The 19,522-nt window shown below is 61.8% G+C and overlaps 1 protein-coding gene across 2 annotated transcripts in view; it reads right to left on the reverse strand.

The window, feature by feature from the left end:
* Window positions 1–2,111: 2,111 nt before the first annotated feature.
* Window positions 2,112–19,522, reverse strand: part of Cotl1 (coactosin like F-actin binding protein 1) — a 31,889-nt gene continuing 14,478 nt past the window's right edge. The window contains exons 3-4 of one of the 2 annotated variants that reach the window (XM_013362920.4): window positions 16,080–16,237; window positions 2,112–3,237 (exon numbers count right to left, since the gene is read on the reverse strand). In XM_013362920.4, the coding sequence (XP_013218374.4) occupies window positions 3,127–3,237; window positions 16,080–16,237 (269 nt within the window). In that variant the 3' untranslated portion in view covers window positions 2,112–3,126. The remainder of the gene's footprint in view (window positions 3,238–16,079; window positions 16,238–19,522) is intronic. The other variant, XM_078032758.1, reaches the window with a different exon arrangement.

The following is a 19,522-nucleotide window of genomic DNA, read 5'->3' on the forward strand; positions in this document are numbered from 1 at the left end:
GCCTGCCGGCCTTCCCAGCTCTGGACGCTCCAGGGTCCCCCTCCACGCGGCTCTCCCTTTTCTCTCGTGGGTCTCCAGATCCCCTCTCATTCCTGCCGTGGGACTGAGGCCCAGCCCGCGTCCAGGATGAACTTTGACTTATTAGAGCAGCAAGATCCATTTCAAGGTCACAATGCAGGGGCCCTGGGGCCCCAGTCGGCAACTTTGCTGGGTGGGGATGATCTTCTAGAAGAAGCAGGTAGAACGGAGCTCTGAGCCACTTTTCAAAAGGCCACTCTGGGGTGGGGTCCCCTCCTGCCTTGAACCTGGGGACACAGGACCACTGTCCCAGGGGAGGGGGGAGTACAGTAGGGATGGGGCCACACAGCCTCCACCTGTCCTCTTGGCACACTCTGGGGGACCCTGGGCCATGTCAGAAGTCCCCAGCCCTCAGGCCCGAGCCAGAGGGGCCACAGGTGGGCTCTGACCCACAGCCCCTCCCCTCAGCCCGTGGACACCAGCTGGCTGCAGCCCCCAGCCCCAGAGGGGGCCTGGACGTGTGGGCGGGTGGTCTGCCCACCTCTCTCCCTGTCCCTCTCTCCCTGTCCCCAAACCAAGGGCAAAATCAACGCTTGCTGTGACACAGGGCGGTGTTTGGGGGGTGTTGTTCCACCCAGCAGGGGACAGCCAGGTCCCAGCTCAGCACCTGCCAAGTGACCAAGAGCAAAGAGCGCTGGGGGCTCTGCCCTCACACGGACCCAGGCTCCACGGGGCCAGAGACCCTACGCCGCAGGAGCAGGTGGGCAGCTCCAGGCACCCGTGAGAGGCACCGGGGACAAGACCAGGGGCACCCCTCTGGCTCTGAGGAGCCCCCGACCCCATCAGCAAGGCCCGTCAGCAAGGCCCATGCTGTAGCTTCCTGGACACGGGGTCCAGCGGCTGCAGACTGGCCACCCGGCGCTCACCTCTGCAAACCGTCCAGGGGCCAGTGTCCACCCCGCCACCACCCGGCCCCCCCAGGTGCCCAGCCCAGGTGGCCCCTACACAGGGAGGCTCTCCTGACCTCCGGCCCCAAGGACCAGCCTTCTCCAGAGGGGACTTCTCCATGGAGGGGACAGCGGCCTGCGGGGCTCGGCCTCCCTGAGGGCAGCCACTGTGTGCACTTGTGGCTGGCCGCCCTCCGGCCAGGGCGGACACGGAGCGGGTGTTCCAGAACCTCTGTGCGCCACCTCTGGTCCTGCCCACAGGAGGAGGCCGCTGGAGGCAGACCAGCCCCTCCTGCTCGGCCTGCCCGGACCCCAGCCCCCTCCACAACCCCCAAAGAGGTGGCAGAAGCAGGTGCCTGAGCCTGGGCCCTTGTCCCCTGGTGGGACAGAGGCCTCCCATGGGCTTCCGAATCCCCCAGGGACCCTCACCCACCGCCAGGGACACACCCAGTCCGTGCCCATGCCCTGGTCATTTGGCAGCACCCATTTCTATGCTTGTTGAGAATTAAATAAGCTGCTAAACTCGGACGTGTCCAGCCTCAGTAGATCCCTGGATGCCGATTAAATCCCGATGACAACGTCAGCTTCGGGTCCCCACATCCTTCACGGTACATTGTAGCTGCACACAGGGGGCAGCTGCCACATGTCCACCACGCACACGGGCAGCAGTTTGGCTGATATCACCCTGCGGTGCTCCCTCTCCCCCTCCTCCTCCCCCCAGCCCTTAGTCCCCCTCCTTCACTCCACTGACCTCCCCCCACCCCCACCTTCCTATTCCTTTTCCTCTCGAGCTTCCACAGACGAGAGGAAACATACGACTCTCGACCCTCTGAGTTTGTCTTATTTCACATGATGCTCTCGAGTTCCACCCATTTTCCTGCAAATGACTTAATTTCATTTTTCTTTATGGCTGGTGAGACTCCATTGTGTGTTTGTACCACGTTTTCGGTATCCGTTCGCCCACTGATGGCCGCCCACCCACTGACGGCCACCGGGGCTGGCTGCACAGCCTGGCTGTTGTGAGTGTGTAAGCACGGCTGTGCACGTGTCGCTATCCTACGCTGACTCCACTTCTTTGGGATAAAGGCCGAGGTCGCCCTGGTTTTCACCGTAAAGAGACGTGAGACAAATCGGAAAACGGAACTCTTTTTGAAAAACACAACGCATTTATTTCTGTAAACTGAGTGCCGGGGGCGTCTTCAAACCCCAGTCCAGTACAGTTTTCTTCCCCAAAACGAAAGGAGCAAGGAAAAAAGGAAAAGGAGCTACGGTATAAAATGTGCTCATGAAGAACCAAGCCAATCTCGTCTTTCCTCAAAGCAGAGCCATCCTGGATCTGCAGGGTGGACCTAGGACACCAACCGCCTTCCTGGAGGCGGGCGGGCGGCCGGGCGGGCCCTGGGCGGCACCCCAGCCAGGCTGCAGGGCAGGCTGTCCCGGGTCCCGTGCTGCACTCCCGGCCTCTCTCCCTGAGTCCTGGTCACTCTGGGAGCCCCGAAGAGCTCCCTCCCTGGACTCAGACCTTTCCCGTGCCGTGAAGGCATTTTAGTCAAAAGAGTGGGACCAGGTCGGGTCAGACCACCTGGCCAAGCCACCGCCAGGCAAGTTTTAAGGCAAATTCTATCACTTCTAGTTGGGTCCGAGCCAGACCTCAACTCCTCACCGTGGAGCAGCGCAGTCTCCGTGAGGCTCTGGATGGTGGTGGGATGGGGGCCAGCGCACGTCCCGGGAGGCCTGAGCCTGCGGATGGCGAAGGTGTGTGCTCGCGAAGGCTGCGGTCGGCCCAGGCACGGCGGCCAGCTGGGTGGCAAGCAGGAGCCACCAAGGCAAACCAAGACGGTGCCCGCCAGGGAGCGGGGGAGGGACACCAGGGAGGGGGCCACCGCGGGCACTCCTCAGGTCTGATGACCTGCGTGACCTTTCTCAAAATGGTCTTTCTTTAGAAGGAGAAAGAGGGGAGACAAGAAAAAGAGAATCGAAGACGGAATGATCCATGAGCTCCAAGAGGACACAGGGCGGGCGGGCGGGCGGGGGCTCGGCAGGCGGGGCGGCGGGCGGGGCCTCGCATCCTTCTCCTCTGCTGGCGGGCGGTGGGGGGTGAGGCCGCCGTCCCCTCCCCGGCAGCAGGCGGGTGGCTCTGGCAGGGGCGCGGCGGGCAGGGCTACTCGGCCTGGGCGTCGTAGTTGGCGCCCCCCGCCTTCTTCAGCTCGCCCTTGATGAAATCTTCCTCCAGCTCCTTCCGATCGCTGATCACAAACTCTTTTGCAAAATTCTGCAGAGACAGATGAAAACACAGAGCTCGGGTCAGGTGCCGAGCGGGAAGTTTGCCCCCAGGTGGCTCACGGGGGACCAGAGAGGGACGCTGAGGCAGAATCCTGCGCCGGAGGTCAGAGAAGGGTAAGTAGGGGTGCTGCGTCCCCCGGACCACGGAGCTGGGCCACACGGGGTGACTTCAGGCTCTGTCACTCCTGGCTGTGTCCCCCTGGGCAAGTCGCTGCAATCTGCGAGTGCCCTTCCTCATCTACACAGACCCAGCTGCTGAGGGGTGATGGGTGAGGCGGGCAAGGCGGGCGGCGCTGCCGACGGCCAGCACCAGGCTCCCCAAGAGAAGGAAGGGACGAAGAAGAGGAAAGGGGGCGTGCTGGTCTGTGGCTGCCGCCCCTCTCCTTGAGTCAGTGCCCACTCGGTGACAGCAGCATCATGTTGCCTCGTACCGGGCGGGGAAGAGGCAGCACGGCTGGCTCTCGAAAGCTGGCTTTGGCCCCTGTGAGTCACGGTGACACAGGGGCTGGTGGTCCCAGGCTGGATGTCCACCTGGGAGTGCCCTGGCCCTGCAGCCACACGCAGTTCCTTGAGGGCAGCGGCTTTGTTTGCATTCATTCAACAAACACAAGGCCAGGCCACAGGGCCTGGGGACAAAGGGTAAGTCACCCTGGCCCCTGGCCTGGCACATGTGAAGCACTCAGAGATGCTCCTGATGTGCACAGGTGAAGCCAGGATTCCATCCTACAGGTAACCCCGAGCCCTGCAGACACACAGCTTGTTCCATATGTGGATGCTAAGACTTCAGTGACCAAAGGAAACCTCAGGACACTGATCGAGGACTACAGAGAAAGCCACCAAAAACACAAGTAAGTCCACAGAAAATCACCAGATAAAACTGTTTGCAAGGAATGGAGGTAGTTAGGTGTGGTGGCCCTTGAGATTCGAGAGACTCAGGAGGCTGAGGCAGGAGGACTGCAAGTTCAAGAAGAGCGTCAGCCACTTAGCAAGGCCCTAACAGAATTAGTGAGACCCTGTCTCAAAATAAAGAAAGAAAGAACGTAAACAGTGGCCAGGAGCATTACTAGGCGCTGTGTGTGGCGGGCTGTGCGGAGGCCGAGGTCGACCCTCACCACCAATGCGATTCTCAAACCCCGACGCAACCCAGCAGAGGGGCCCTGGAGCCCTGTCCTGGAGAAGCGAAAGCGCACGGCCGCAGGAACACTCATACCCAGGCGTGCACAGCCCGGGAGTGGACAACCGGGTGCCTGCAGAAGATGCAAAACATGCCTGTCCACATGGAGGAGCGTCACTCGGCCACAGAATGGAACAAAGCCCAGCCCATCGCCAGGCAGCTGAGCCTAGAACACGCAGTGTCACCCAGTGACACACCAGGTGGGCGAGGTTCCCTTCACGTGCCCTGTCCAAAACAGGCAAGTCCACGGAGACAGAAAGCAGTTGGTGGTGACCAGGGGCTGGAGGTGGGGACAGGAAATGACAGAAATGTTCTAAAACTGGATGGAGCCGCACAACTCTGCGATTCTCTGAGTCACTGAATTACACAAAAGCACGTGCTGATTTGGTGATACGTAAATTAAGTGTTTTAAAGGGATGATCGATATGATCAATGCCATTTTAAAAAATATCCTTTGCAGGCTGGGGATGTGGCTCAAGCGGTAGCACGCTCGCCTGGCATGTGTGCGGCCCGGGTTCGATCCTCAGCACCACATACCAACAAAGATGTTGTGTCCGCCAATAACTAAAACATAAATATTAAAAATTCTCTCTCTCTCTCTCTCTCTCTCTCTCTCTCTCTCTCTCTCTCTCACTCTCTCTCTCCTCTCTCACTCTCTCTTTAAAAAAAAAAAACATATCCTTTGCAGGGATCAATATTGTTTCCATTTAAAGGCCGAAAACCAAGGCTGAAGGCTGCACCCCTTGCTGGGGTCACAGAGCCGGAGGGTCTGCTGGGTGCCGAGCGGCCAGCTCCTCTGGGTGGTGCAGGCAGCTGGGAACAGGACGGGGCGGCACGTTTCAAAACGGTTAATTTTATGATAAGTGAATCTCATGTCAATTAAAAAACGAAACACTGCTATCCCAAGAAGACCAGCCAGGAGAACCCCCAAGTTTTACAGCTTACAGACCAACTACGTGCCCAGCAGAGCCTCAGCGCCCACAGAGAGGGAGGGGCGGTCAGTGTGTGCCGACAGGTGCCAGCCACAACCCCACACCTCCGCCACCTGACCTCCCTGTTAGCCTTTTACGGTTTTAAGATAAGGGTCAGGGGCTGAGCCAAGACTCACCCTACCCACAGAACTTCCTGTACACCTTTTCCTCTCCCTCCCACCAAAAGGCTGCTACGTGTGCATCTGTGACCAGCAGGAGAGAAGGCAAGGGGGCCTGCGGGCCAGGAAGGACCCTGAGTCTCTTCCCCACCAGCCCGGCTCAGGGAGGGCAGCCACCCCCTCCAGCCACGGCCACGGAGGTTCAAAGTTCCCCTCCTGGAGACAGCCAGATATCTCCAGACTGGGAGCGCTGGGTGTTTGCGGCAGTTAACTATTAAGAGACTTAGATGAGGGAGGAAGAAGGTCTAAGAAACCTATAAAGTGAAACGGGCTTGGAGCTGTGCACGGCTTCCCCTGAAACCCCAGCGCAGGGAAACCAGGTCACGACCACAGTGAGCAGCAAACAGCAGCGGAGTCTAGAAGAACTGCATAACAATAAGTGTAAAGGAACAAAATTCCCTTTCAAAAAACACCAAGTCCCCAAACGACAACACGAAAAGCAACCCAGGCCCCGTAGCCAGAAAAACAGGTTTAAATATAAAAGATTAAAAAAAAAAAAAAACCAGGTTCCAAGTTACACAAGCAAAAGGGCGCAGGAAGCAACCCTGGGCTCTGAAAGTCCTGGGGCCACGCTGTCCTCTCCACAGAGAACAGAGGACGATTCGCCTGAGGAAGACACGTGTCTATTGCCACCGCCACAGAGGCAGAGCAGATCCCCCAGGGCCCAGACCAAGGGTCCCAGCGCCCCCTGCTCTGGGGTCTCCATTATCCTAGGGAAACACCAGAGCGAGGCCATGGGAGAGAGTCCAGCCAGGGACGGTGACGGTGACGGTCTGTAATCCCAGCAGCTTGGGAGGCTGAGGCAGGAGGACTGCAGGTTCAGGACCAGCCTGGTAATTTGGCAAGATGCTGTCTCAAAATAAAAAGGATTGGGGCTGGGGCTCGGAGGCTGAGTACCCCAGTTTCAGTCCCCAGTACAAAAAATATAAATAAATAGATAGAAAGACAGTGGGTGGCCTTGCTCTGCTGAGCGTTTTCTAAAGACCACGGCGGGCATTTAGACGCCTCTGAGGCAAGGGCTGTGTCCATCCAAGGTCCCAGGGAAGCAGAATTCTCTTGGGGAGTCCTGCAGCCCTGCCTCAGGGGAGGCCTGCCAACCCTGCTCACACCGGAGCCGGTCAGCACAGCAGCCCAGCTGGGCTGACGCATCTGGGCCTGCGCCCCTGTCACGGGGCAGGACCCAGGGCCCACTGCAGCCCATACTGGGTCCAGGGAAGGTGCCTGCAGCTGACCAGAGAGGGATCGCTTCCTCCACATCCCCCCGTCTCAACAGCAGCACAGACAGCAGGGCAGGAAGGTCCTGGAGGCCTCTTCTGTCCCCCTCCATGCACAGAAGGGGACCGGGGCTCCGCGTGGCACTCCCAGGGGGCTGGTGAACGGCCCCGTCCGCCTCCCCTCCTTCCCCCTGAGTCCACTCCCCTCCCGCACCCTCCAGCCGCCCCCCCCCCGTCTCTGTGAACTGCCCACCCCTTCCCACCCTTTGTACCCCAGAGTGACCTCAGCACCTTTCAACCAAGGTGTCTCCATCTTGATCCACCACCCTCAGGACTGGCTCCCACTGTCACCTAGTGCACGGTCCAGCCACACACAGGGACAAGCAGGCCAGAGGCCCCCTTGAGGAACAGCGTTTGGCTCCCCACACGGCCTAGGAGCCAGGCCCAGATGTGGCGCCCACTCTTCTTCCTCCCACGGGGCGCAGGCCTCTCCTGCCCAGGAGGCTCACGGCCCCGAGGTGGACAAGGCAGACTCAGTGCTTCCCGCTCAAGGGTGGCTCTGGACATTGTCCCCAATGTGCCTGATGGAGGCACCGACCTCAGAACCCCTCAGAACGGCCCTTCCCTCCACCTCCGCTCCCACCAGCCGCTCTGCCGCGCCTGGACGAGGACTCAGAGAGGGGTGGCCAGCGCCCGGGGAGTGGGCTGACCAGTGCGTTTCCAAAATGAAGCAGAAGCTGAGAGGCGACAGCGCAGGGCGGACAAGCCTCACGGAGACCAGAGGAGCCTGATAGAGACCAGAGGGGCCTCACGGAGACCAGAGGGGCCTCACGGAGACCAGAGGGGCCTCACGGAGACCAGAGGGGCCTGATGGAGACCAGAGGGGCCTCACGGAGACCAGAGGGGCCTCACGGAGACCAGAGGAGCCTGATAGAGACCAGAGGGGCCTGATGGAGACCAGAGGAGCCTCACGGAGACCAGAGGGGCCTCACGGAGACCAGAGGGGCCTCACGGAGACCAGAGGGGCCTGATAGAGACCAGAGGGGCCTGATGGAGACCAGAGGGGCCTGACGGAGACCAGAGGGGCCTGCAGGGAGCCTCGGGCCTGTGCCTTGGCCGGAAACCACAGAGGACGTGTCTGGCAACACGGCCACCTCTGGCCACGCTCACACCTGCTCACACATGGCCACTGTCCCCGGCACCCTCCACCTGCCACCAACAGCTGTGGGGCCAGAGGCAGGGGGCGAGAAGCAGAACGAGTCCTTATTCAGAAGGACGTGGGGGTCTAGAGCATCGAAGGCACACAGGGGACTTAAATGTCCTGGCGGCCACCACATTGAAAGACGTGGAAAAGAAACAGGGGGCACTGAGTTTAATGGCATTGTATCTGACCCGGTGCAGCCAAAATGTCCTCATTTCAACACGTGACCAATGGGTGACATCACCGATCCTGACAGCCAGGTGCAGGCAGGACAGAGGAGCGGGAGGCACAGCAGCGCGGGGAAGGGCCTCTCACCCCTGAGCGTGGAGCTGGCGGGACTGGGCAGGCAGGGGCTGGCGGGTGAGGGCCCCGGGGGCTGGGAGGGCAGCTCTTCACAAGAGAAATTAGAAATATGCAAATCCGCGGAGCCTCGCACCTGCGGTGTGTGCAGTTTCCCCTCAGTAAATGCTCGTTGGTCAACGGGAAGAGAGAGGGAGCCCAAGACACAGCAACTGCCCGGCAGGGGCCTGGGCACGAGGCCCAGGAGCCAGGCTGTTCTCTCCTCTGCCACCCACTGCCCCTCTCCTGCCCACAGCATGCCGCAGGGCGGCCCACAGGACCTGTCTGGCGCACTGCCTCTGTGGCCCGGGAGGACTGTCCTGGTTTGGCCCAGGAACCCTGTGACCCTCTCCTGCAGTTTCTAGTCTTTTTACCACAGGGACTTTTCCAGGGAGGAAGCCCCTCTGGCTAAGCATGACTCACCAGCTTAGGCCTCCATCAAAACGGTTCCGAAGCGCGGACTACCGCACCGGGGCAAGTTTGTCCCCACGGGGGACATGTATGTCCACACCTCAGAGTGACAAAACAGACCTGAGGCTCCTTTCCTGCGGAAGGAAGGTGACTCTGGCAGAGGACCGGGTTAGGCAGCAGGGCTCCGTGCCACGCCGAGCATCTATCTGCAAGACTGTTTGAAACACGGCACGAATATTTTCCTCTGCTGGGTTTTAAATCTTCCCTTTGTTCAAGGGCTCCCAAATGCTGGGTTCAAACCCAGCCTTAGTCCCAAAGTGTGCTGAGCTGGGGCTTTGGACCAATACAAACAGGGACAGCTGTCCCTGCAGCCTGGCCCTCCCCAGGGACTTGACCTTCCCAGTCCTCAGTCTCCTCGTCTGTAAATGGGGACAGTGATGCGCTTGCCCCCCAGGGCTGTGTGAGGGCCTGAGGAGTGTGCCCAGGACTGCGCACAGGACTGCGCACTGGTCAAGTGTGGAGAACACAGCAGGTGTCCATGAGGCCTGACGGAAACCAGGAGCAAGGGCTCGGTGCTCTGAAGGAAGCCTTCGGTGGCCGTGGGCCCCGTGTCCAGATGAAAGGGCCGGCCAGCCTTTCCCCAGGCCCCTGGACATGTGGACAAGTGTCCACCAGGGACACCAGGATCCGGGGGGCAGTGGGGGACTGAGGTGGGACCGTCAGCTCCGGGGTCAGAGCACTGCGCTGGAGCTAAGGCTGTGAGTGGCCGCACCCATCCCCCGCAGAGGAAGTGCAGGAAAGGACTCTCCCGCAGAGCGCGACGGGGCAGCAGGCACAGAGGCTGCCCACCGCTCACGCCTTCTCCCCCAGCGGGGAAGACGAATGACTGCCGAGGCCCTGGCATGCCCAAGAAAGGCCGTGGGTCCCTGGTGTCCACCTCCTGCCAGGGAAAGGCCGACCTCCCAGGAGCAGAGCCCAGAAAGTGCACAGTGTCCCAGCCCCCGGGCCCCACGCCACCCACTTCCCTCTTCTGCAGTGCCCTGGTGAGTGGCTGAGGCCTTTAGTCCCGACCAGCACGGTGGCATTCACTGAGAAAGAGCAGGTTCTTGAACAGCATGCGTCACCACAGATGAGGGGGAAACCGATCAGAATGGCACGGACCAGCACGGACAGATCTGGGGACAAAGGCACCCGCGTGGCCCTGATGGCTCAGAGGGACATGCCCCTGCTGCACTAGGGAGGGAGAAAAACAGAACAAGGTACAGGGTCACACTTTGAGGACACAGGGCAAGATCCAGCGAAGGGCGGCAGGCAGGCAGGTGTGACACCCCCTGAGCAGGGCACTCCTGGACCCAGCCCTCGGCTTTCCTGAAGCCAGATGTCCACAAAGGCTGGACTCCACCTGGCACGCGGACGGCAGAAGGGCCAGAAGCAGGCTCCACTCCCTCCTCCTGTGCCCACGGCGGGGAGCACAGATCAGACCTGCCACGTGACCCACAGGGTCCAGACCTGGCCTCAGGACCCTTCCTTTGGAGCTCCAAAGAGCCCCCCCCTGCTGCTCAGTTGATGACCCGGAGACTAAGTCCGGTTTGGTCTCCGACTCCTGCCCAGTACCGCTTCTTCTTCCTTGGCCACACCCACATCTGGGAATTTCTCCCAGATCACTGAACAGAATTTTTTAAAATGTCAACACAGATCCTCAAAGATGCTCACCGTCTGCCAGTGAATGCCAGGCTGTTTCCCATGTGAACACAACCTGAGCGGACAGGTGACCATCCTCGTACACACCAGGCACGTGCCACCCGAGTCTCACGGTCCCCGGGCAGAGTCACATCCCACTACTGAGACGGGAGACGGGGGCAGAGCATCGGCACCACCCAGGCCAAGGTCCTCACGGGGAGGAGCGACCCACCCTCACGGGGCCCTGGGTGGGTGCTGCGCTGCGTCCACTCACACGACCCGGGTGGCCACCAAGACCAGGCACTGAGCACGTGCGCAGCATCGGGTAAGGGAGGGACAGCCTCTGCCGTGACAAGGACGACCCGTGGCCGGGGCCCCACAGCAACGGGCAGAGACCCTGGGGGGTCCTTTAGTGCGTCCGTTTGTCTGAGCGTTTCTAAAACCCAGAGTCCCCCCAGTTCTGCAAAATACACACAGATATGAAGCCCAGAGTCCTGGGAGAGGAGCAGCACAGGAGGCCTGGAGGCCCGGGCTGTTCCGGAAGGGAGGTGCAGGGACAGCCGATGACCAGAGGGGGACCCAAGTGTGCGCCGGGAAGGGGACGAGGAAGAGGGGGGAAAGCCCCACGGAGGACTGAGGACCAAGGACGGAGGACGGAGGACGGAGGCTTTGCCATGGGGCACTGCACCTCACACTTGGGCTCTGCTCCCGTGCTCCTCAAGAGGTGTGCGCCGCTGGACGGTATCAGGAGGCCAGCTGCTGCTGTGTGACACGGCCAGCCCCACTTCAGGTGGGCATCCCGGGGGTTGCAGTGGGCAAGGGGCGGCCTGGCCGCAGCCCCCAGGCAGCACTCTGCTGTCTGAAGCCACGGGATGTGCGCTTGGGGTCCACCTGGGCCTCCCACTGTCCTCCCAACAAGCCCTGTTCCCCGCCGTCCAGCCGTCCTGGACACTCCCCTGGCCCCAGAGCTGGTCCTCTCCCAGCTCCCGTTTTTATCGGTGCCCTGGGGGGACTGCCAGCACCGAGCCCCCAGTGACAAGGCCAGCACCGGGCCCTCCGTTGGGGGCTGCCCGCGCTCCCTGCCTCCAGTCAGCCAGTTTGTGTGTGAAGACAACCTACGGGGCAAGGAGACACCCTGCCTGCACCCAGGCCCCAGGAGAGGCCCACAAAGGACTTTCCAGGGACCGGCCTGAGGGAGCACAACAGCCCGGGTGACAACAAACAGCTGAGCCCTGCGGGAGCAGAGAGCCCACGTCCCAGGAGCCGGCAGCCCTGGTGCAGTAGGAGCGGGCAGCCCTGGGGCCCTGCGCGGAGCAGCTGCCGGGGTGGCGGAGGGCCTGGGCACCCGCTGCCCTGCAGCTCGACCTCCGCTTCCCGAAACGAAAGCAGAGCCTCGGGAAACTCCAGCCAGAAAGAGCAACTCAGCAAAAAGAGGAGCCGCTGAGCTTCTCTGCTTCTGTGAGAGAGGCACGGAGAGGCCACGGGAGCAGACTCAGGGCGCTCAGATGCTGTGGGATAAAGCAGCCAGGGCTCCTGCCCCGGGGGTCACTGTCCAGTCAGGCACTTGATTAGAATCCCTGGAATCCTAACCACAATAGACACAGTCCAGGACGGTCAGTTCTGTACCAGTCAAGGTGGCGGAGGAGCAGGGCAAGAGTCAGGGTTTTAAGGGATGAATAGGAGTTCACCAGGCCCCAAAAATGGAGAGACTCTTGTCACAGCCACTCTCTTCCTTTAACCCCTCCACCAACTCCATGAAAATTCACATTCTCTGTTCCTAAGTGAGAACACAGAGAGGCCAGAGGTAGGATTACTCAAACAAGGGTCCTGAGGCCACAGGTCAGTCAATGGAGCTAAAATATCAAAAAGGTTAAACAGTGAGCCACCAAGTTCAATTTCCAGTTTTAAAATGTCTCACTTTTACAAAAGATCAAGAACTTGTCGGCCTGAAATCAGACGTCAAAGGTTTGTTCTACAGGACTTCTCAGAGCCTGGAACCTGCCTGTGAGACACAGTTCCTGCAGCGCACGCCCTTGGCCTTGGAAGGCTCTTCTTGGTGCAGGAGCGTGGTGGGGACTGGCGCTGAGATGACGCTGCTGGACTGTGCTGGGGCAAGGCGGTCTGGGTCCTGGCACTGGGACTGGAGTCCTTACTCCACCTCCTGGGCCTCGAGTTCCTCACCTGCGAGACGGGAAGACGGAGCCTGCCTTGTGCAGGACGAGCGACAAGTAGGCGGAAAGGCTCAGAGTGGAGGCCACAGGACGTGATAAGCCACTGTTGCTAATGTTATCGCCACGCTGGGACTCGGGAGGCCTGGAGGGGAGGCTGGGTCATCTGGCCACAGGTGAGTGGGAGGATCCTGGACAAAGCCCGTCCTGCGCAGGATCAGAAGCAGCAGAGCAGACCCTGGCCTGCAGCTCGCACCCCGGCCCCACGGCCCAGCCCTCCTGCTCTCCCTGCCGCCTGCACCCCTGGGGTGGGGGAAGCGGCCACCGTCCTCCGCAAGCCGACCTCACCCAGGGAGACTGGGCTCAGGAATGAGCATGTGTTCAAAATAAATAAAAGGCGCCCGTGCCAGGCCGGCTGGCCAGACAGGCACAGTCACCGCGAGCAGGCGGCTCAGCTCTCACGGCCCGGCAGGCAGCGGGCAGGCCCCACCAGTGGCCACTGCATGGTCCCAGGGTCTGGCAGCCCCAGAACAATGGGGCGGGAGTGTTGTCCTGGGCACCGCTGGGCCCTTGTTTGCAGCGGACGGCACTGGAAGCAGCCATGCATGCTGTCCAGCCAGCCGTTCCCAGGACTCGCGCCCAGCGTCCCTGGCCGGCCCAGCTCTCCCACAGACTCTGCTCCCGTGGCCTTGGGGAGCTGCCTGGCTGGTCCCGTCTTCCCGGCTGTAGGTGTGTCTCGGCCAGCGGCCCGGGCGGGACTCTGGAATTCTAATCCGGCCCCCGCTCTGCCGAGTGTCCAGTGTCGCCTGGGTCTGGGGAGGTCCCACCACTGCTCTGGGCCTTGGTTTCCCAGGTGCTGATGTCACTGTGTGGTGGCCACAGAGGGAGGAGGGCCTGCCTGGAGTCGGCACTGCTGGGTGGGGCAGGGCCAGGCCCTGCCTGTGTCACTGAGGCAAGACCCCGGGCAGTATGGGTGACAAATAGGACACCCAGCCCGGAGCTCAACACACGCAGCCACCTCTCCTGCGGGGACGGCCCCGGTGCAGAATCACCTCCTGCCCAGCCCCCTCCCTGTGGGGTCTGAACAGGAAAACCCAGAATAAGAGCTGCTGCTCCAGGTGTCCAGCCCCGTCCAGAGCGCTGACCCCCATCTGCCTGTTTAACCCCCACTGTGACCCCAAGAGGCAGCTACCATCTCACGCCTGCTTCCCACTAAGTGACTGAGGCTCAGAGAGGGCAAGCCACGTGTCCAAGGCCACACTGTAAGTGATGAGGCCCAAACATGAACCCAGGCCATCGGGCTTGAAGTTCTCCCCAGGGCCACTGCACCACACTGCCTCTCCGCCACCGCGAAGCCAGGTTCCGGTAGAGGGAAAGTGCCTCTGAAAACAGATCAGCACGTTGGAGAAAGAAAATCCTCGGAGTGATTCAGAGTAGACCGAGCACAGCAAGTCGACCCATGCGGCTCCTCCATTTACCAACGGGGACCTGAGGCGTGGGCAGGAGGGACAGCCACAGCCAGACAGGCCGTGGCCCAGAGACCTGCCCTCGCTCGACTCCAGCCACCCCACCAGGGCCCAGCTTCGCACGCAGCACAGCGGTGTGTCGTCAGGCTCGGCTGCAGTCACGGTGCGCCACCATCTTGCGCCACAGGGGAGAGACCCGCCCCAGACCCGGATCCATCCGGAAGGACCCTCAGAGAGCATCCGAGTCCCCGTGAAATTAGCAGAGGGGCGTGGGACACCAGCCAGTCCCGCACGAGTTTACTAAGTGTGGAAAGAACCGTTACAGCCACCCAGGGTCCCCGCGATGACTGGAGCTGAAGCCTGCCACAGCTCCTCCGGGAGACAGGGCCTGGCCCTGGTGCCCAGGGTGGCCTTGGACCTTCCACCCTCCTCCGGGCAGCTGGGTTCCAGGCACAGCCCCGGAGCCTCGCCTCAGATAACTGACATTTGAAAATGCGGAACTGAGACGTGCAGTGACGGCGGCCTCCTGGCTGCTCCGAGCCCTCACCCCTACCTGGGCCGTCACCCTGCCTCTCCTGCTGCCTGCATCCCTGGGAACAGCAGGATCACACGGGGATGCCTGTCACGAGCCCCTCTCCCCGCCCCACAGGCTGCACTGACTGGCGCTCCGGGAGGAGCCCCCATCCTGCCCTGGAAGGGCGGCCACCGCGGGATGGTTCTCTGCTAGGCCCAGCCTGCTGGCCAAACCCAGAGGACACCAGACCTAAGAGAGACAGGAAACACGGGGCTCCTGCCACACCCCCGCCGAGCCCTGCCCACCCACCACCCCCCCCCCCCGTCCTGGACCCAGGCAGCTCCCCTTTCTGCTTCCACTTCTTTGAGGTCACGAATACAAGAATGATCACTCCTGGCCCACGGGAAGGTCCCCACCAGAGACGCAAGCCCCGAGATCAACCTGGGTCGCTGGCCACTTCAACAAGGGACAGGAGCCTGGGTTCAGCGGAGGCTCCGCAGAGGCTCAAGGGGCACGGGGTTTCTTGGCTGGGGATGGAAAGGGCCGGGTCCTGCAGGGCCCAGGGCCAGTGCGAACCAGAAGGCTGATCAGTGAAACGACTGAGCAGTCCTCTGTCCCAGGCAGGGGGCCCCCGACAACCACAGTGGGCACAGGGACGCGCTCCAGAGTCCCTCCTGGGGCCGCGTTCTGATCCACCCACAGGAGGGAGACAGTGCTGTGTGTCCTAAAGCGCTGGTCAGAACTTTAGGTAGAAAAATAAGAATTGGAAACCACCCAGAGCCAAGAGAGGGGAGCCTCCAGTACCTCACAGCCCACTCGGGCAGTGGGTCAGCCGGCTACCAGAAAAACGTGGGTTACGAAGACCACGCAGCCACGTGACTGATGGGTTCTGTGACCTAAGAGAGGCTGCAGACTCGCGGTGACCTGCAGGCTGTCACAGCAGGGATGCAGGTGCACAGGGCAGGGGAGCTGGCGGGGAGAGCACAGTGCGCAACGGAGGCAACGGGAATGTGCTGCTGCTGCTTTCCTTTTTTTCTAAATCAGAGTTTTATTTTGGAAGAGCTCTACGTAGATGTACAGAAAAGTTGCAAACCACAGTATAGACTCACTGAAGGAGGAGAGGAGTCCTTGGCTCAGGTTTCGAGGGATCCTTCTGTGCCTGAGAGCCTCTGGGAAGCAGTGCTCTCGCCCCCCTGTCCATGCCTTGGGTCACCTTCTTGGAACCACCTCCCTTTCTCAGGCTGCCCCACACCCTCACTCCAAGGAGAGACCCTGGGGGCTGCAACAGCGTCGGTTTTCTTTAATGGACAGGATGAAACAGACCTAAGACCCAGAACCTGACAAAGAGAGCTCTCGGGGCTCGGGCACAGGCCAAGGGTGCACCACTATCAGGGACCGCCCCCGGTCTCCTGAGCCAGCCCAGTAACAGCACAGGCGGAGACTGCCAGGTCCGGCCCCGTCTGATCCAGGAACCCACCCGCACCCCCCGGCCCCAAGGAACCCAGGTCGGTTACCTGGACCACCTCCTTCACCAGCGTCTTGTCTGTGCCCGTCTTGGCGCGCTGCAGCCCGCTGACGTTCTCGCCGATCCACGTGATGAGGGCGAACTTGGACCTCTTGCTCAGGGTGTCCCCGGTGGTGAAGCGCACAAAGGCGAACAGCCGGACGTCATCTGCGCCAACGCAAAGAGAGCGGGTGCCGGGTTAGACGCCAGACAGGGCCGGGCATGGGCAAAGGGTTAGCCGCCAGATAGGGCCGGGCATGGGTGCCGGGTTAGACACCAGACAGGGCCAGGCATGGGTGCCGGGTTAGACGCCAGACATGGCCGGGTATGGGCACCGGGTTAGACGTCAGACAGGGCCGGGGCACGGGTGCCGGGTTAGCCGCCAGACAGGGCTGGGGCATGGGTGCCAGGTTAGACGTCAGACAGGGCCGGGTATGGGCGCAGGGTTAGACACCAGACAGGGCCGGGAGCAGCGGGGGAGCAGGAGCAGATGGAGGCCTGCAGCGGAGGCGGAGGCAGAGGGGACCTCACCACTGGCCTGGGCCACGCCCTCCTCTAACCCCACCACCCACTTCACACATCAGTGTGGGTTCATGGTGGGGAGGGAGGCGCACAGCGGTCACATGACACCCCCGCGGTCCCTCGGGCTGCAATCTCCACAGCCTCCTCAGGGTCAAGGTCAAATTATGGATCTGATTTGGGGAACAGAAATTCACCCGCACTTCTTCCCTCAACCTTTAAGGTCCCCGCTAGAACAGGGAAGACCCTGCGGAGTCAGGAAGCCAGCGGCACCGGCTGCAGTGGGGCCGCAGAGCCTCGGCCTGGGCCTGGGCCAGGCCTGGGTCCCCTGGAGACCAGCAGGCCCTGGCGGCTCCTGAGCTTCTCCGCTGGGTGTTACGCGGGTCACACACTGGTCCTTATTAGATGACCCGGGGGTGTCCCGGTGGACTGCATTAGGTCCTGACCCAATGAGCCACACTCCTCTCATTAGAGTCGCTCGGAAACCCCTTCCACCACCCACTAAGTCCCCCGTCCACTGCCAAAATGTCACTCCATGTTCTCGAGTGTTTGAAGAGGGCATGTGCGGGCACGTGTGTGTGTGTGTGTGTGTGTGTGTGGGCATCTCGGTGCCAGGGCCATCCTGTGTCCTGCAGCATCCCTGGCTCCACCCAAATGCCTGATGAGCCCTGGAGGCAGAAGCATCCCTGCTGGAGCCTCTGGACTAGACTTGCGCGTCCCTGAATCCGTGGGACCCTCGGGCTTCCCCCACAATGGGCTTCCCTGAGGAGCCGCACACCTCGCTCGGCTCAGTCCAGCGTACCGCAGCTGCCCACCTGCCCGGGGCCGAGATCCTCCCACAGCTCCTCACTAGAGGGTGCCGCGTGTGCACGGCTGCTGGTTGGGGTCAGCTGTCCTGGGTCAGCCACTTGAGGTGGCTGTAGGACTCCCAGGCCGCTGGTGCCTCCGCTGGTCCACGCCTCGGGCCAGAGGGGCTGCCATCTGTCTGCCATCACGCCGTTCTTCTTGGAGTCTTTGAGGGCCTTCCTGCCGAGTCCCACCCCAGTACACGAGTCACCTCCAAGACCCCAGCCAGCAGCCTCCGGGCAAAGGAGGACCCCCCTCACCGACTTGCTAACGCAAGGGACCGTAACCACCCCTCACGCGGGGACAGCCCCGTGGCTTACAGAACACCCTGACTCATCATCTCATGGGGCTGTCACCACACGCCCACGTCACCCTTGGACAGGTCACACCAGAGCCCGGGGGCCATGTGAGGTGTTAGAGGAAGCCCAGGGCCTGGACGTGCTGGGTCCCAAAGCCCCCCCTCGCCTCCCTCAGACCCTCCAGGTCTATCCTGGCAGCACCGGGCCTAGCCATCAACTGTCACCCTGTTCTTGGTGGAGAACCACGAGAGTCGCCCAGTGAAACCCGAGTCCCGGGGACCCAGCGCGGCCGAGGCATAAGACAGATGCAAGTCACAGCCCTGCCCCCAAGGGCACTGGGAACCTTCCAGAACCACAGGCTGATGTCATGTAAATGATGGCAGGGACCTGGCTTACCGCCTGACTGTGGGGGCTTATCTGACAATGGCCGGTGGACAAGGCTGCTGACGGGCACATTTTTGAGCAGCCATTGTCACACGGTGCTTGCCATCGCCACCGCTCAGCTCCACTGGGACAGGCGGCCGGGGCATCCCTGGGCCTGTCTCCCCCCACCCTGCAGGGGCTTCACCGCCCATCGGGACCATCCATCGGGACCGCCCAGGGCAGCCAGGGAAGAGCCACCACCCCTTGTCTTCTCTGAATAGACAGCAGCCTGGTCACTGCGCTGGGAAGGGGGTCACTGTCCAGCACCGGTGTGGACAGAGAAATGTGGGACGGCAGCCACAAAGCACAGCTGAACTTCCGTGTGCGTGTGTGCGCGTACACACGTGTGCACACGCGTGGACAGAACTGGTCGGGAGGCTCGGCCCTGGCTGTCTGTCGGTCCCCGAGGCCGAGTGATGAGCCACCAGCAGCCCTTCCCTGGGGCACTGGTCAAGTCTAAAACAGCGGCTCCCGAGGGGATCCACCAAAAATCCCATGGGAAAAAGTGAACTCGCAGGGGCACCCAGACCTACAGACTCAGAAACCGGGGATGGGGACTGGAAATCATGTGGGAACAAGCCCCCTGGGTGACCCCGATGCCACCAAAGCTGGAGAGCCCCTGGGTTAGAGAAGGAGGAAGGGGAGGATGGGAGGGGCCAGCGGTGAGAACCACCCTCCAGGGCTGGCGGGGGAGGAGCCAGGACCAGGGGACAAGGAGCTGCCCAGGGTGCAGCCCTCCACCACCCCTTCCCCTGGGGGGAGTGAGCGGGCAGGGGCTCCGGGTCAGCCTCTCAGCACCGTGGCCCAGGGAACAGCAGACACAGCGGCCCCTGAGCATGACACCTTTGAGGACCACGGGGCCACCCGCCCACTGACTCCCACACCCAAGACCCACAGGAGACAGAGCTGCTGAGCAGGGCTCCCCGCGTCCGGTGCCTCTCGCCCACCTCCCTGGCGGGAAGCCACCCTGCAGGGTTGGCAGGAAGGGCTCCGTAGGCATCTGGACCCTCGGCTGGTCTACGAAGCCTCAGCCGGGGCCAGCAAGGGGCTACCTTGGTGACACGGCTCCTGGGCCACCCCGACCCCACCAAGTTTACAGCACCCAGGACATGACAAGGGAAGGCCAGGAGGCAAAGGAGAGGAGGCCAGGCAGGACCCAGCTGAGCCCAGCAAGAAAAGGGGACAGGAGAAGGGGGAGGACCACCAAGGAGGGGGGGAGGGGGGTCAGGGTTCCTGGAACTCCAGAGCCAACTGCCAGGATGCGCTACACAAACCCCCCCAAGACAACCACCAAGCTCCCGAGGACCCCCAGCCCCCAAACTAGTTGTCGCGGGAGTGGTGAACTTCCGGCCAGTCCCACTCAGCA

The sequence above is a fragment of the Ictidomys tridecemlineatus genome, chromosome 15 (assembly GCF_052094955.1).
Source record: "Ictidomys tridecemlineatus isolate mIctTri1 chromosome 15, mIctTri1.hap1, whole genome shotgun sequence".
In the NCBI taxonomy this organism is placed as follows: Eukaryota; Metazoa; Chordata; class Mammalia; order Rodentia; family Sciuridae; genus Ictidomys; species Ictidomys tridecemlineatus.